Source organism: Sprattus sprattus, assembly GCF_963457725.1.
Source record: "Sprattus sprattus genome assembly, chromosome: 12".
Taxonomy (NCBI): Eukaryota; Metazoa; Chordata; class Actinopteri; order Clupeiformes; family Clupeidae; genus Sprattus; species Sprattus sprattus.
The window spans coordinates 17,256,711-17,272,816 of NC_137910.1; the positions used below are offsets into that span (position 1 = coordinate 17,256,711).

Genomic DNA, 16,106 nt, shown 5'->3' on the forward strand with positions numbered 1-16,106 from the left:
GTTTACTTTCCACGACTGCTGCCATGTTCTCTCTCCTCAGGGCAGAGATGATCACGCGCCAGACACGCTAGTGAAACACACTTCTTTGACATGTTAAACAGAATGTTGTACATAATTGTAAATATGTTCAAATGTACATTTGAGATAATAAAGTAAACTCTAAATAAATTGCTTGCTGCCTTGGTTTTATCTGTGTTACTTGCATTAAGGTCATCCTGACTCTTTTCAACGTTATTTTCAAATCAAAATTAAATCGAACTTTATGTATACTTTGCATTTCATACCAGGAGGTTACACAATGCGCGTCACAGAAGGGGGGAAAAAGGTGGTGGGGGGGTTACAAACACGCTTATGAGACACAGATTTTCCAGACGGATGAAAAACCATATCATGCAAATGCAAACATATAACAAGGCACGCACAGACCACTGACAATATAAATATCACAGAGAGTGATAAACGTGATTAAAGGTGTATGTCTTAAGTGCACGTTTAAAGGTTTCCACGGTTTCAGCCATTCTTAGTAGAGTATTCCAAAGGATGGGGCCATTGAAATTTAAAGCTGCTTCTCCATGTTTCAATAGTGCTGTGTCATGTTATCATCACCCCTGCCGTGCCTTCAACAAGTGCCGTTTTAATCCCAGCCGAGGCACACGCAAAGAAACGTGCGCTCTGCACACAGCAGAGAGGTGGTAGCGCGCCCTCAGGCGGCCATGTGTGCTGGTGCACAAACACAAACGGAGCGCAGCCTAGTGACGTCAGTCCAGAGCGACTCCGCCGTCGCAGCCAGGCAGAGGTAGCTAGCTAGTTCGGCCCAAACTTAACTAACAACATGGTGAAGACGGGGAAAATTCGTTCCGGAACGGCACAAAAATTGAAGCGATGGAAAAAGGGTCACAGCAGCGACTCAAATCCCGAGACGAGTCGCTTTCGACAGGCGGCCAAAAGTCGGTTCTTCAGTCGGCCCTCCGGTAAGTGTGCAGCAGTGTTAAATCGCCCGGCCTGCATGTGGACCACACGTGGGTAACGTTACGGAGACCCAGCCCTCGCTCACAGCCACGCAGGCAGCATAACAAGCGCCGGGAAACAATGAGGCCAAATATTTGTTATAAGCAGGACATAACTGTTGAGATTTCATAGTAGTTTTCTAATGTCATGTTAGCCCTATCTAATTATTAGGAGAAATACGGAATGACGGAAACAGTCCCTACTTGGTTTACCTGACTGAACGAACGAATGAATTAATCAATAGAATATATTGTCATTTGCATACAACTACATTTGGCACTGTTGATACCACGAGGGACAACATATAACAACACATAACAACAAGCTTAAAAAGATTAAGAGTACAACAAAATGCAGTGGTATAGAGTACAAGTATTCCCCCTGAGGTGCTTAGCAAATTAATACAATAACATTTTAGTTGTATACACATGAATAAGGAGACTGCGATAAGTGACTTATGTAGGAACAATATAAAGGCAACGGTAAATAACATGAGCGAATCTGATTGTTGACATGTCCAATAGTCTTAACTTTGAACAGCCCACACGTACACACACACACACACACACACACACACACAGGCTTGAAATCCATATACCTCGTTTTCCTTTTTACTTTCTTCTGGGTTCGGTTTTATAAATTTGATTATCATCATCTCACATATCTAATCAATCAATGTACTCAGGCCATGAAATGTTTGGGAACCAGTGATATATAATGACATTTAGAGAGTTGGGCCAGTGGAACTAGTGATACGACATTTACAGAGTTGTTTCCATGGCTTTGGCTAGCTGTCCCTGACGACCTCTTTGATGTGCCTGTGTCACTCACACCAGTTCTGTGTGTGAAGCGAGCCCCAATTTTCTCAAGCTGAACATCTCTATTCACCCTCTGTCTGCAACTCGTGTGTGTGTGTGTGTGTGTTGGAGGATGTTGTAGTTGAGAGATGGGGGTGTTGTCACATGAATTGAGGAGTTTTGAGAATGTGCATGTTAAAATTAGAGGGGTGTGTGTGTTTGTTTTAAAGAGGAGCTGACCCTGGATGTGTTAAGGCTGCATAGTGACCCGTGTGTTTGTTTTAGAAAAGAGTGGATTGACGATGGATGTGTTAAAGCTGCATGGTAACGCGTGTGTGTGTGTGTGTGTGTGTGTGTGTGTTTGTGTGTGTTTCAGAGAAGAGTGGACTGACGGTGGATGCTCTGAAGCTGCACAATGACATGGAGGGGGGAGAGGTGGGCATGGCCATGGGGGACGAGGAGCAGGCGCTGTCCGTGCGCTCTGGCGCCACCTTTCTGAGCGGATTATCTGACTGCTCCAACCTCTCCTTCCGCAAGGTGCAGCGCTACTGGGAGTCCAGCTCCGCCGCCCACAAAGAGGTCAGAGGTCATCCGGCACGGGCGCCTAGCAACCACAACATACATCACAGAACAGTTCCACATCACACACGCTCAACAGGGTCTCCACACACACAACTTCTGAACAATACTTACTACCTGAAACTGATATGTGTGATATCTCACACACACACACACACAGACCTCTTCTGACATTGTGCCTCTGATGGGCACCCTTCTGTGCTGTTTAGTGCTCTGAGTCATTGCTAGGGCTGATGTGTGTGTGTGTGTGTGTGTGTGTGTGTGTGTGTGTGTGTGTGTGTGTGTGTGTGTGTGTGTGTGTGTGTGTGTGTGTGTGTGTGTGTGTGTGTAGATCTGCGCTGTGTTGGCGGCGGTGACAGAAGTGATCCGTGCTCAGGGCGGGAAGGAGACAGAGACGGAGTACTTTGCTGCGCTGGTGAGTCTCACCCTCATCTTCATCATTTACTCCTCTTTCTCACATCACCAGATCATCACCATAGTGTTCTCACTCTCTCTCCACTTCTCTCTCCACCCCCCCCCTCTCTCGCTCTCCAACCTCCCCCCCCCCTCTCTCTCTCTTCATCCCCCCCCTCCTCCATCCCCCCTCTCTCTCTCTCAGATGACTACTCTGGAGGCAGTGGATTCCAGTGAATCTCTTGCTGCAGTGGCCTACCTGCTCAACCTGGTCCTCAAGAGGTCAGACACACACACACACACACACACACACACACACACACACACACACACACACACACACACACACACACACACACACACACACACACACACACAGCTGTGCCATACCAGTTGAAGATGGTGTTAGGTCATGCATACACACACACACACACACACACAGCAGTGTCATCCCTGTTGAAGATGGTGTACGGTCATGCGTGCACACACACAATCACACTCATGCTTTCTTGAGGGAGTGGTCATGATAACTCTTAACACCACAACCTAGAGCAGATTCTAACTTGACTGATTGGTTGGTGATGTTATTTACTGAATGAGAACCTTAAACATGTTGCTGTGTTTGTGTGTGTGTGTGTGTGTGTGTGTGTGTGTGTGTGTGTGTGTGTGTGTGTGTGTGTGTGTGTTTGTGTGTGTGTGTGTGTGTGTGTGTGTGTGTGAAACAGGGTTCCCGTCCCTGTTCTGAAGAGCCGGTTCTCAGATACGGCCAAAGCCTTCATGGATGTGATGTCATCACAAGCCAACAGTGACAACAGTTCATCGCTACGCTGGGTTAGTAGAATATTCACACACACACTCTTTTCCACACACACACACATACACATGGCTGCATATTGGTTCTTAGGGGACAACAGAAATCGGTTTTATAAACTGTAATTTAGTTTTGCAAGAGTGTTTTATCCAAGCAAACATGAGTGTGGAAACTTTCTTTAATCTTTTTTAACTGTGTTTGTGTGCTATTTTTGCTGATATGTGTGTCTGTGTGCTATTTTTGCTGATGTGTGTGTGTGTGTGTGTGTGTGTGTGTGCGCGTGTGCGTGCGCATGCTATGTTTGTTGACGTGTTTGTTTTTTAACCTGATGATGTAGTTTTGTCATGTTGAAGTAGCAGATGGATTCATTTTTTCTGTTGCATTTCAAGTGTATTTATTGTGTGTGTGTTTGTGTGTGTGTGTGTAGGTCCTGTCGTGTCTGGCGCTGTTGCTAAAGAAACAGGACGTGGGTGTGTGGAGTTACCCGTCCACCCTTCAGACCTATCATGGCCTCCTCAGTTTCACCGTACACTCCAAACCCAAGGTCAGAGGTCACACACAGTCATCCCTAACTCTACTTTTCCTTTCTCTCCTCCTCAATCTTTCAGTATCCAGTCAGAAATTGTATTTATTTCTTAATCTTGCACTGATGAATGTATGTGTGTGTGTGTGTGTGTGTGTGTGTGTGTGTGTGTGTGTGTGTGTGTGTCTGTGTGTGTCTGTCATAGGTGCGTAAGGCAGCACAGCAGGGTGTGTGTTCCATCCTGAGGGGGAGCGACTTCCTGTTTTCAGACAACAGTCCCGCCCACCACCCTGCTGCCGTGACAACCGCCAAGTTCTGCTGTAAAGAGATAGAGCAGGCTGGAGGTAAACAGACCCAGCTAATCAATCACAGCACACTGTAAAGAGATAGAGCAGGCTGGAGGTAAACAAACCCAGCTAATCAATCACAGCACACTGTAAAGAGATAGAGCAGGCTGGAGGTAAACAGACCCAGCTAATCATAAAACATAGCACACCAGCCAGCAATCAATCAATCAATCAATCAATCAAATAATTAATCAGTTACCTCTCTCCCATCACTGAGTGTGTATGCAGCTCAGACCCGCCTGTACTCTGTAACACATTTGCGTGTGTGTGTGTGTGTGTGTGTGTGTGTGTGTGTGTGTGTTTTTCCTCAGGCAGTAAAGAGGACACCACTACCCTGCATGTATTGGGTCTTCTGAAGGACCTGCTACCCTCCTTTCCCCTCAGCTCTATCAAAAGCTGCTGTGAGACTCTACTGCGCATTATGACCCTCAGCCACGCGGTGAGTGCACACACACACACACACACACACACACACACACACACACACACAAACACTGCTGCCTTTGTGATGTTATAGAACTGTGACTGGATGTCTGGAGATTTCCCCTTTTGTTGATTGTGTATCTATATCGATGTCTATGTCACCTGCTGAGTCTTTGTGTGTGTGTGTGTGTGTGTGTGTGTGTGTGTGTGTACATTCCCCACAGCTGGTCACTACTGGAGCCATGCAGGCCTTCCACAAACTCTTCAGCTCCCAATCCAGCAGTTCTCTTTTGTCTGCAGAACTCAACGCACAGATCATCACTGTAAGACACACACAGACACACACACACACACACACGCACACAGTGCTTGAGGAAATATGTTCTACCTTCAACATCTATTTTGTGTGTGTGTGTGTGTGTGCAGGCACTCTATGACTTCCTACCCAGTGAGAATGACCTTCAGCCTCTGCTGGCCTGGCTGGTGGTGATGGAAAAGGCTCACACACACCTGTCCAGGTAAGCCATACGTGTGTGTGTGTGTGTGTGTGTGTGTGTGTGTGTGTGTGTGTGTGTGTGTGTGTGTGTGTGTGTGTGTGTGTGTGTGTGTGTGTTTTAAGTATGAGTCCCTGTGTGTGTGTGTTCTGTCTGTCTTTGTATGGGTCTGTGTGTGTGTGTTCAGACTGTGTGTGTTATACCTGTGTGTGTGTCAGTCTGCAGAGCTCGCTGTGCCTGGCTCATCTCCCGCGCTTCTTCTCCACCACCATGACCTGTCTGCTGTCACCTCACACTAAGGTCGTCTCCACGGCAACGCACGCTATGAAGGTAAACCAGATGTCTTCACGCTGTGCCTCACACTGACTGTGTGTATGTTTGTGTATGGTCTAAATCTGTGTGTGTGTGTGTGTGTTCTCAGACTCTCCTAGATGAGTGTGTTTCGCCCCACATGTCTGCGGTTGGGCCAGTTCTGCCTGGTGCTGCATCAGGGAACCCGTCTCACATCTGCAAGATGTTCTCGTGAGTGTGTGTGTGTGTGTGTTTCCTCTGCTGAGGTTGTGTGTGTGTGTGTGTGTGTGTGTGTCTTAAATGTGCTAGATGTCTGCTAGTTTCACATTCACTGACCATCATGCAGACAGCAGGAGTTTTACTTTAACACACACACACACTCTCACATACTCATAGACATAAACACACAAATACTGCTTTATATTGCCCGTTATTTACTTTTTCATGCAAATAACCCATGAGCCAAATCTGATATCTTGTGTCTGTGTGTGTGTGTGTGTGTGTGTGTGTGTGTGTGTGTGTGTGTGTGTGTGTGTGTGTGGTGTGTGTGTGTGTGTGTGTGTGTGTGTGTGTAGGTGTGTGGAGGAGGGGCTCTCCTACAGGTACCATGCGTCCTGGCCGTTTGTGTTGCAGGTTCTCGGCAGCTTCTACAGAGGAGCAGGAAAACAAGCTCACGCCATCATGGCCAAGGTGTGTGTGTGTTTGTGTGTGTGTGTGTGTGTGTGTGTGTGTGTGTGTGTGTGTGTGTGTGAGAGGGAGAATCTGTTCGTAAGCTTTTATTTTATGGTCTTTTTTTGGTGAGAAAGAGAAAGAGCAGTTATTTTGTAATCTGTTGAACAGTGTGTGGCCTACATGTAAGTGTGCATGTTGTGAAATGTATGTGTTTTCTAAAGTATGTGTGTGTTCCTCCAGAGCCTGCGGTCCCTGTGCGACCTGCGCTCCACTCCACGGTTCCCGTTCGGTGGGGAGTTGGACCTGGCTGTAGGGGGTGCTGTGGAGAGTATGGGCCCAGAATTGGTGCTGAAAGCAGTGCCTCTACTCATCACCGGACACCAGTGAGTGTGTGTGAGCGAGATGGAGAGACTGGATATGTGTGTGTGTGTGTGTGTGTGTGTGTGTGTGTGTGTGTGTTGGTGAGAGTGAGTCTGTATATGTATGTGTGTATGAATGCATCATTGTTGTTCCGCCTTTGACAGAAGCGTAGGTAGTCACAGAGTCGGCATGGCGGGAGAGGGGTGCATGGCAGGTCTCTTCTACTGTACCCCTGTGACGCAGCCTAGCAGCTAACCACAACAGCCTAGAAGCTAACCACAGAAGCCTAGCAGCAAACCACAACAGCCTAGCAGCTAACCACAGAAGCCTAGCAGCTAACCACAGCAGCCTAGCAGCTAATCACAACAGCCTAGCAGCTAAGCACAGCAGTCTAGCAATCAACCACAACGAAGCAGGACTACTGTGTGTCTGACCTGATGCACACCAATTTAGCTTGAGTCTGAGTAAAAGCTGACACTACTTCAGACGCAGATGTTATGTTTTGAAAGTAACAGGCAGGCTAGTTTGTTTCTGACACAGATGTTAAAGGTTTTAGTAACAGTCAGGCTAGTTTGTGTGTGTTTGGGGGATTGTGTGTGTGAGTGTGGGCTTGTGTGAGTTTGATGTGTGTGTGGGGGCTTGTGTGGGTTTGATGTGTGTGTGTGTGTGTGAGGGGGCTTGTGTGGGTTTGATGTGTGTGTGTGTGTGTGTGAGGGGGCTTGTGTGGGTTTGATGTGTGTGTGTGTGTGTGAGGGGGCTTGTGTGGGTTTGATGTGTGTGTGTGTGAGGGGGCTTGTGTGAGTTTGATGTGTGTGTGGGGGGGCTTGTGTGAGTTTGATGTGTGTATTGCCACTCCATAATGGTTTCTTCTTGCTACTTCAGTCACCAGCGTTTGTTTGTGAGATTTTGCAAGAGGATTCACGTATGTATTTTCCATGCCTGATGTTTATGCAATGTGTGTGTGTGTGCGTGTGTGTAGGGATGACCTGGAGTTCCCTCGTAGCTGGCTGGTTCCTGTGATCCGGGATCACGTGAAAAACACACAACTGGCCTTCTTCTCCACCTACTTCCTGCCTTTGGCCAACACACTCAAACAGAGAGGTGAGTGTGTGGTGTGCATATTATGTGAAGAACATCTCATTCCATTCAGGCAAAATATGTACTATGTGTCTATGAATGTGTGCATTGATGTTAATGTGGATGTGTGTGTGCGCACGCGTGCGTCTGTTAATGCTCATGTGGATGTGTGTGTTTGTATGTTAATGTTCATGTGGATGCGAGTTTGTGTGTTATTGCTCATGTGGATGCTCACGTGTGTGTGTGTGTGTGTGTGTGTGTGTGTGTTTAATATGTGTGTGTTAATTTTCATGTGGATGCACGTGTGTGTGTGTGTGTGTGTGTGTGTGTGTTAATGTTCATGTGGATGTATGTCTGTTTTAGCGGAGGAGCTGGATCAGGCTGGATCAAAGTTGGAGTCTAAAGTCTACCAGACTCTACAGCAGCAGGTAAAATCAGTTAAACCTCCATACATTTATATTCACAAATATATCACATTGAAGTTAACGTCTGTAGTCATATATACATTTTTATATATATACATTTATATCACATGTTCATTTACATCTGTAGTCATGTATACATTTATATTTACATACATATCATGTATTCATGTACATTTTTAGTCGTACATACATTTATATTTACATTATTTTCACATTTACGTTTACATCTGTATACATTTATGTCACATGTACATTTGTTGCCATAATACATTTATACTTATAGTTATATAGGTATATATTTACGGGTTTAAACTCCACTGTTACCAGTACTGCTGTTTTTCATGAATGAGGGCTTCACACACGCAGCCACACATACACACACACACACACGCACACACACACACGCAAGCTTAAAATCCCCTCCTCATCTCTGCCCTGTTATGTGGTATTTCTGTGGTTCTGATCCAGCATACCTAACCTCCCGTTGCCCCTCCCCCCAGATCTGGACCATGCTGCCAGGGTTCTGCCAGAGTCCAACTGATGTGGTGGGAGGGTTCTCTGGCCTCGCACGCACCCTGGGCACCACCCTCAACGAGCGCCCAGACCTCCGCCTGGCCGTCTGCCAAGCTCTACGCACACTCATCAGGAGCGCAGCGTCAGGTACTCAAACACACACTCGTCAGGAGCGCAGCGTCAGGTACTCAAACACACACACACACTCATCAAGACCGCAGCGGCAGGTGCTCAAACACACACACACTCATCAGGAGCTCAGAGACGGGAACACACACACACACACACACACACCCTCACACACACATACATACACATACACACACTCATCAGGAGCTCAGAGACGGGAATACACACACACACACACACACACACACACACACACACACACACCCTCACACACACATACACACACAAACACACACACAAACACACACACTTTCATCAGGAGCGCAGCGACAGGTACTCAAACACACGCTCATCAGGAGCTCAGAGACTAGAACACCCTCACACCCTCACACACACATACACACACACACTCATCAGGAGCTCAGAGACAGGAACATACATACATACATACATACATACATACACACACACACACACACACACACACACACATACACTCATTGATTGAGGCGTTGTTGCCACTCACTGTGCATTCTGTGTAGTTCTGGATGTGTGCATTGAACATGCTAACATCACTTCCTGTTTACAGATGAGGAGAAGGCGGAGCTTAATCGCTTCTCCAAGAACTTCCTGCCCATCCTGTTTAACGTGTTTACCCAGAAGCCCCAGGACTCCGACAGCAGCCCCTTCAGACCAGCTTTACTAGACACCATCAGAGTTTACCTGACTGTCACTGAGCCTAAGGTACACACACACACACACACACACACACACACACACACACACACACACACACACACACAGCACCCCCTACAGACCATACTTAACACCATCAGAGTCTACCTGATTGCCACAGGGCCTAAGGTACACATGTACACAAACACACACTTCACTCTCAAACACGTATACACACACACACACACGCACACACCCTAAAGACCACCAGAGTATCCCACACTGGTGATCAGTGACCCAGTGATGACTGACTCTCCTGTTTCTGTCTGCCTGGACCTGACTGGATCTCTAAAAAATGTGTGTGTGTGTCTGTGTGTGTGTGTGTGTGTGTGTGTGTGTGTGTGTGTGTGTTTGCAGATGGTGTGTTCATTCTTGCAAAAGGCTACAGAGAGGCTGAGTGATGCTGAGAGTTGTGAGTTCACAAGGTAAGCACATACACACATGCACGCACGCACGCACACACACACACAACCTCTCTTTTAAACTTACACTTTGATGCTCCCCTCAGGCTGGCAGTGATGGACCTGGTGGTTGCCATGGCACCCTGTGTGGATGAGGCTACCATGGCCCAGACCTACGAACTCATCAAACCCTACCTAGAGGTGAGACACACACAAACACACTATCATACTATCATACACACAGCTAATCAAACCCTACCTAGAGGTGAGACACTCACACAGCTGATAAAACCCTTACTGGAGAAGAGAAACGTAACAGACATACCAGCATCAGCTGTCAGTGACAAGAAGTAAGTTGAAGCTGTTGAATAGTTTAAAACCTTGTGATGATTGTGTGTGTGTGTGTGATGATTGTGTGTGTAGAGTAAGGAGGCGGGCCTGCAGAAGAAGGCGTATCGTGTGTTGGAGGAGATGTGTGGAGGGGAGGGGGAGGCGAGTCGCTGCTTCGTCCTCAACAACCTACAGCAACTACAGGGGGCGCTACTGAGCAGCCTGAAGACCGCAGCCTCTCCAGCCAAGAGGGTAACACACACACACACACACTCACAAACTTATACTCAGGTGAAGTTGTAATTATGATCAAGTTTCTATCTTTGGTTAGTTTAACCTTAAATGTTGTGTAAATGTTTATTGTTTATCTCCTCTTCCTCCCCCTCTCTCTCCCTGTCTTCTTCTCTCTTTCTCCTATCATTTCATTCTCTCTCTGTCTCTCTGTTCTCCCTCTCTCGCAGCCAAGATTGAAGTGTTTGATCCACATAGTGAAGCAGCTGAAGGAAGAACACAAAGAGTTCATCATCACCTTACTGCCAGAGGTAACACACACAGTCACACCTTTGTGTGCTCTTCTATATAGCCATCATAGAATAACTGTCTGGTATGGAAATTCTGACAGTCGCAACAAAGATGAAACTGGAAAGAGTGGTGACCAAAGCCTCCAACATTATTGGTTGTGACCTTCCATCAGTCCTCTCCTTGTATGCTGAGCGTAGCTTAAACCATGCAAAGAACATAATCAGAGACTCCTCCCATCCAAGCCATGACTTTTTTGAACTTATGTCTTCTGGAAGACGCTACAGATCTATTCGAGCAGGAACGACACGCTTCAATAACAGCTTCTTCCCCTCTGCTATCAGACTCCTGAACTCCCAAAGACCTGGAGTATTTTTATTTAAAAAAAAAACTTCTCTCCCCTCCTTACTGGCCTGAGCTACCTCTGACAAAAGAATACCACCAGCATTGTTGTGTGGCAATAAAGTTTTTATCTATCTATCTATCTACACACTCACTCACAAAGACACTGTTCTCCATTTCTCTCTTGCAAAATGACTTGTGAATTTAGGTTTGAATTGTGTGTGTGTGTGTGTGTGTGTTTGTGTGTGTGTGTGTGTCCTGCAGGTGATTATCTGTACTAAGGAGGTGTCTCTTGGTGCTCGTAAGAACGCTTTCAGCCTCCTGATTGAGATGGGCAATGCCTTCACCCGTTTCTGTGGCAACCAGAAAGGTAAACACGCCATACCTTACACACACACACAGACACAAACTCTTACCCTATTCTGCAAATCACACTTTACACTTATCTGTAGGAACTGTAGGAATGCTGAATAAATTCTGTGTTTGTTGATGTATCCCTGTGTGTGTGTGTGTGTGTGTGTGTGTTTCAGATGCGTTGGAGGAGTTCCTGTGTGTCATATATGTGGGTCTTACTGGAACAGTGACCATGATGACCTGCACAGTGCTAGCTCTCAGCAGACTTGTCTTCCACTACAGAGGTGTGTGTGTGTGTGTGTACTATAGAATGCTCTACATTGAAGCAGCTCCTTTACAACATGTGTTTAAACATGTGTCGTGTGTGTGTGTGTGTGTAGATTCTATAGAATCCTCTACGTTGGAACAACTCCTCCATAACGTGTGTTTGCTGCTGACGTGTCGTACACGCCAAATCCTGAAGGTCGCTCTTGGCTTCCTCAAGGTCATCCTGTTTGTGCTGGATGTCAAGACCCTCGCTGGCCACCTCAGTGTCATGGTGGGTCACACACACACACACACACACACACACACACACACACACACACACACACACATACACTGCCTTATAGGATCATACACACACACACACACACACACACACACACACACAAACAAACACACACATATGCATACACACTGCCACCTAGAATCACACACACACACTACGTAGTCACATATAGAGTATGCACATACACACACACACACACACACACACACTAAGTATTCATGGTGAGTTTTTGTTATGACCTGACAGGATTAATGGCACACATTTTTTTTTCGGAACTGCTGGTCAGTTCTACATTTGAGATGCAAGTGTGTTATTAAGTAATTTGTGTGTGTGTGTGTGTGTTTCAGATGGAGGCCATCGGGAACATTAAAGATGACATGCGACGCTTCTTTAGAGCCAACCTGAAGAGCATCTTCACCAAACTCATTCGCAAGTTTGGGTAGGACACACACACACTCACACACAGCTGCAATCTGATGGTGTGGGTAAAATGTGTGAACTGGTCATCTGACATCTGTTGGTCCTTGTGTGTGTGTGTGTGTGTGTGTGTGTGTGTGTGTGTGTAGGTATGAGCTGGTGAAGGACATGTTGCCAGCGGAGCATCATAAGGTCTTGGCTAACATCCGTAAGGTGGAGGCGCAGTCTAAGAGAAAGAGATTGGCTGAGAAGGATGGTGAGGAGGAATCAGGCAGCGAGGCCGACGCCCCCAAACCCAAATTTGACAGGTAGGCGGAGCTGCAGGAGCAGAAATTGGATTGAAGTGTTCTTATTTTGTGTGTGTGTGTGTGTGTGTTTGTTCTTTTTTCAATGATTTTGGAAATCCATTGAAGTTTGTGTGGTAATTTGGCTTGTGTGAGTGTGTGTGTGCTTAAAGATGTTCAGCTTAAGGAGAAACATTGAAGTGTGTTGTAAAACACATTGTTATGAGTATTGTAATTTAGTTCTTTAACGTGCTGGTTTGTATGTGTGTGTGTGTGTAGCATTGAGGATATTTTGGCGGACAGCGACTCAGACCTGTCTGATGGGGAGGGGCCTAAGAAGCCTCAGAAGAAGGCAGTGAAGAAGAGGGGCGGGGCTTGGCTGAAGGAGGGGCTTAGCGATGAGCCTCTTAACTTCCTGGATCAACAGGCCTCCCAGAGGGTTTTGGGTAAGAGCCACCTCATGCGTGTGTGTGCACGAGCGTGCGTGTGTGGCGCGAGCGTGTGTGTGGTGCGAGCGTGTGTGTGTGTGCGCATGCATGTGTGTTTGTTCTCATGCATGTGTGTGTCTGTGTGCGTGTGTGTGCGAACGTGTGTGCATATGCGTGTATGTCTGTATGTGTTTGTGCACATGCGTGTCTGTGTGCGTGTCTGTGTGTGTGTATGCGTGTGTCTGTGTGCGTGCGCGCGTGTGTGTGTGTGTGTGTGTGTCTGTGTGCATGTAGACATTCCAGTGACTGGTATTAATGTGTGGACTCTTTAATTGGTGTGTAGCCACGAACCCTGAGGTGAAGACCCGTCAGACCAAACACGAATTCAAGGTGACGTCAGACGGTCGCATCATCATCGAGGAGGAAGAGGACAAACAGAAAAAGAAGAAAGGTGTGTGGCAATGGTGTGTGTGTGTGTGTGTGTGTGTGTGTGTGTGTGTGTGTGTGTGTGTGTGTGTGTGTTGGCGACGAGTGTTGGACTCTCTGATCTTGTCCTAGCTGCTGCTGATGGGGGATGTGTGTGTGTGTGTGTGTGTGTGTGTGTGTGTGTTAACCCGTCTCTGATCTTGTCCTAGCTGCTGCTGCTGCTGATGGGGACCTGGATGATATTCTGGAGGAAGCTGGACTCAAAAGTGTGAGTACCTTAACTTTACCTCTACTTCCTTTCTGCCGCCTCTACTTCCTGTCTGCTACCACCGTGTCAGTGTAAATGTATTTATGATCTTATGCAATTGTGAACATCTGAATGTATTTATTAATAATAAGAACATTATGTTCATGATCATGTGTATGTATTTTATCATTGAAAGTAATGTAAATTGTACGTGTGTGTGTGCAAATCAGAAGAAGAGCCAGAAGAGGAAAACAGACGATGACCTTGATGATGACATGGAGGTGGAGTCACAGACCAAATATAAAGGTGTGTGTGTGTGTGTGTGTGTGTGTGTGTGTGTGTGTGTGTGTGTGTGTGTGTGTGTGTATATTCACCCTTGTATATGGTTTTGTGTGTGGGTAACTTCACATACCCACATCATATTTGATTATGTGACCTGCTGTTTTGATCATGTGACCTTTGTCTCTGTGTAGCGGGAGGTGCAGGCATCCACCGACCACTAGGGGGCAGGCCGCAGTCTGGAGCAGAGTACAGAGCAAAGGCAAGCTGTGTGTGTGTGCGTGTGTGTGTGTGCTTTATATAGTTTGTGTGTGTCAAGGTTGTGTACTTTTATAAAGCTAGTTTGTGTGTGTGTGTGAGAGAGAAAAAGGGGGTTGTGTGTCTGTGTGTAATAAACATACTTTTGTATTCAGAAGGGGAAAGGAGACATTAAGAAGAAGGGGAAAGTCGACCCCTACGCCTACATCCCACTGAAGAAAGATCAGCTGAACCGGAGGTACACACACAAACACCTACGCCTACATCCTACTGAAGAAGTCACAACTCAACTGCTCACACACACACACACACACACACACACACAATGAACACACATGTATACGAGCCCACACACCTTCACCAAAGACATCTCAGATAAACACACACACCCACTTACAAAACAATAATGTGTTGACCAGGTGGCTTGAGGTTGTGTGTGTTTGTATGTTTGATATCCCCTCTTTCCTTGTTTTGACCACTGCTCTTGTGTGTGTGTGTGTGTGTGTGTGTGTGTGTGTGTGTGTGTGTGTGTGTGTGTGTGTGTGTGTGTGTGTGTTTGTATGTTTTGAGTGCACTTCTAATTTACGTGTGTGTGTTTGTATGTTTGATATCCCCTCTTTCCTTGTTTTGACCAATGCTCTTTTGTGTGTGTGTTCACCCTGCAGGAAGAAGGCCAAACTTCAGGGCCAGTTTAAGGGTATGGTGCGTGGAGCCCACAAGGGGGCGCTGGCTGCCAAGAGGATGAAGAAGAACAAGAAATGAGCATGAGGGACTCTCTCATCCTTACACACACACACACACACACACACACACACATACACACACACATACTTTTCATGGACACTTGACAAAAGGATACAGTAAACTGACAGTGATGAAGACCAATCTAAACGATCACATACACACACACACACACACACATACATATGCACGGCCCTCTCTGACTGTGTATGTTGACACCACACCTTCCCTGCTTTGGGCTGTTTTCCAACAGGCAGTTGTAAGGTGAGCTGTCTCCTAGTTAGAGGAGCTCCTGCCGCTCCCCGGCCCCTCTGCATTGGTGGCTCTGTGTGTGTCATCCACTCTCTCTCCACATGGGGGCGCTCTAGCAGGCAGAAGTCAGGCAGCCCTGTGTAGACTGAGCTCAGTGCTACTGTTTAGTGTGATGCTTTCATTGAGAGATGTGTGTGTGTGCGTGTGTGTGCGTGTGTGTGCGTGTGTGTGTGTGTGTGTGTGTGTTCATCTACTCGTGAGACACACATAAGAAATCTGCATATGTGTTAATGTCCGCATGTGTGCACTGAGGTGGAAAGTGTTCATCGGCTGGACGTTGGTTGCCATTGGATATGTCTGTTGTGTGTTTGCAGAGTTGGGCCACTAGATGGCGATATAAAGACAGGAGAAATGTGTGTTTAGAATCTAAATGCAGTGAATTAATAAGAGCTGAATAAAAGCCTGTTAAACCAGAAGTATGAATCATTGTGATGTGTGTGTTGTGTGTGTGTGTGTGTGTTGTGTGTGTGTGCGTGTGCGTCTGCGTCTGTGTGAGCATTGTGTAAAGAAGACATGCATGACACACACTCAAGCTTTTAACCTAATTTGCGTATTCATACCGAGCCAGAGCAACGGTGTGGAGCTTCATGCAGTCCACCTTAAGGCCATGAAGGGGTTTCCTTTATCAATAAACATCTGAA

At 46.6% G+C, this 16,106-nt stretch overlaps 1 protein-coding gene across 1 annotated transcript; it reads left to right on the forward strand.

The window, feature by feature from the left end:
- The first annotated feature begins 778 nt into the window (after window positions 1-778).
- On the forward strand, window positions 779-15,851 carry rrp12 (ribosomal RNA processing 12 homolog). Its single transcript, XM_080848476.1, has 34 exons — window positions 779-971; window positions 2,182-2,384; window positions 2,716-2,799; window positions 2,983-3,059; window positions 3,503-3,608; window positions 4,016-4,132; window positions 4,317-4,455; window positions 4,770-4,897; window positions 5,106-5,204; window positions 5,308-5,399; window positions 5,594-5,705; window positions 5,797-5,897; window positions 6,242-6,356; window positions 6,579-6,721; window positions 7,678-7,799; window positions 8,139-8,203; window positions 8,701-8,860; window positions 9,432-9,586; window positions 9,935-10,002; window positions 10,086-10,179; window positions 10,402-10,560; window positions 10,770-10,850; window positions 11,434-11,539; window positions 11,700-11,807; window positions 11,904-12,061; window positions 12,421-12,512; window positions 12,640-12,798; window positions 13,054-13,220; window positions 13,546-13,653; window positions 13,838-13,896; window positions 14,106-14,181; window positions 14,349-14,416; window positions 14,568-14,650; window positions 15,078-15,851. Exons 1-34 carry the CDS (start codon window positions 833-835, stop codon window positions 15,172-15,174), a joined length of 3,840 nt encoding a protein of 1,279 aa, XP_080704602.1. The 5' UTR covers window positions 779-832; the 3' UTR covers window positions 15,175-15,851.
- The last annotated feature ends 255 nt before the right edge of the window (window positions 15,852-16,106 follow it).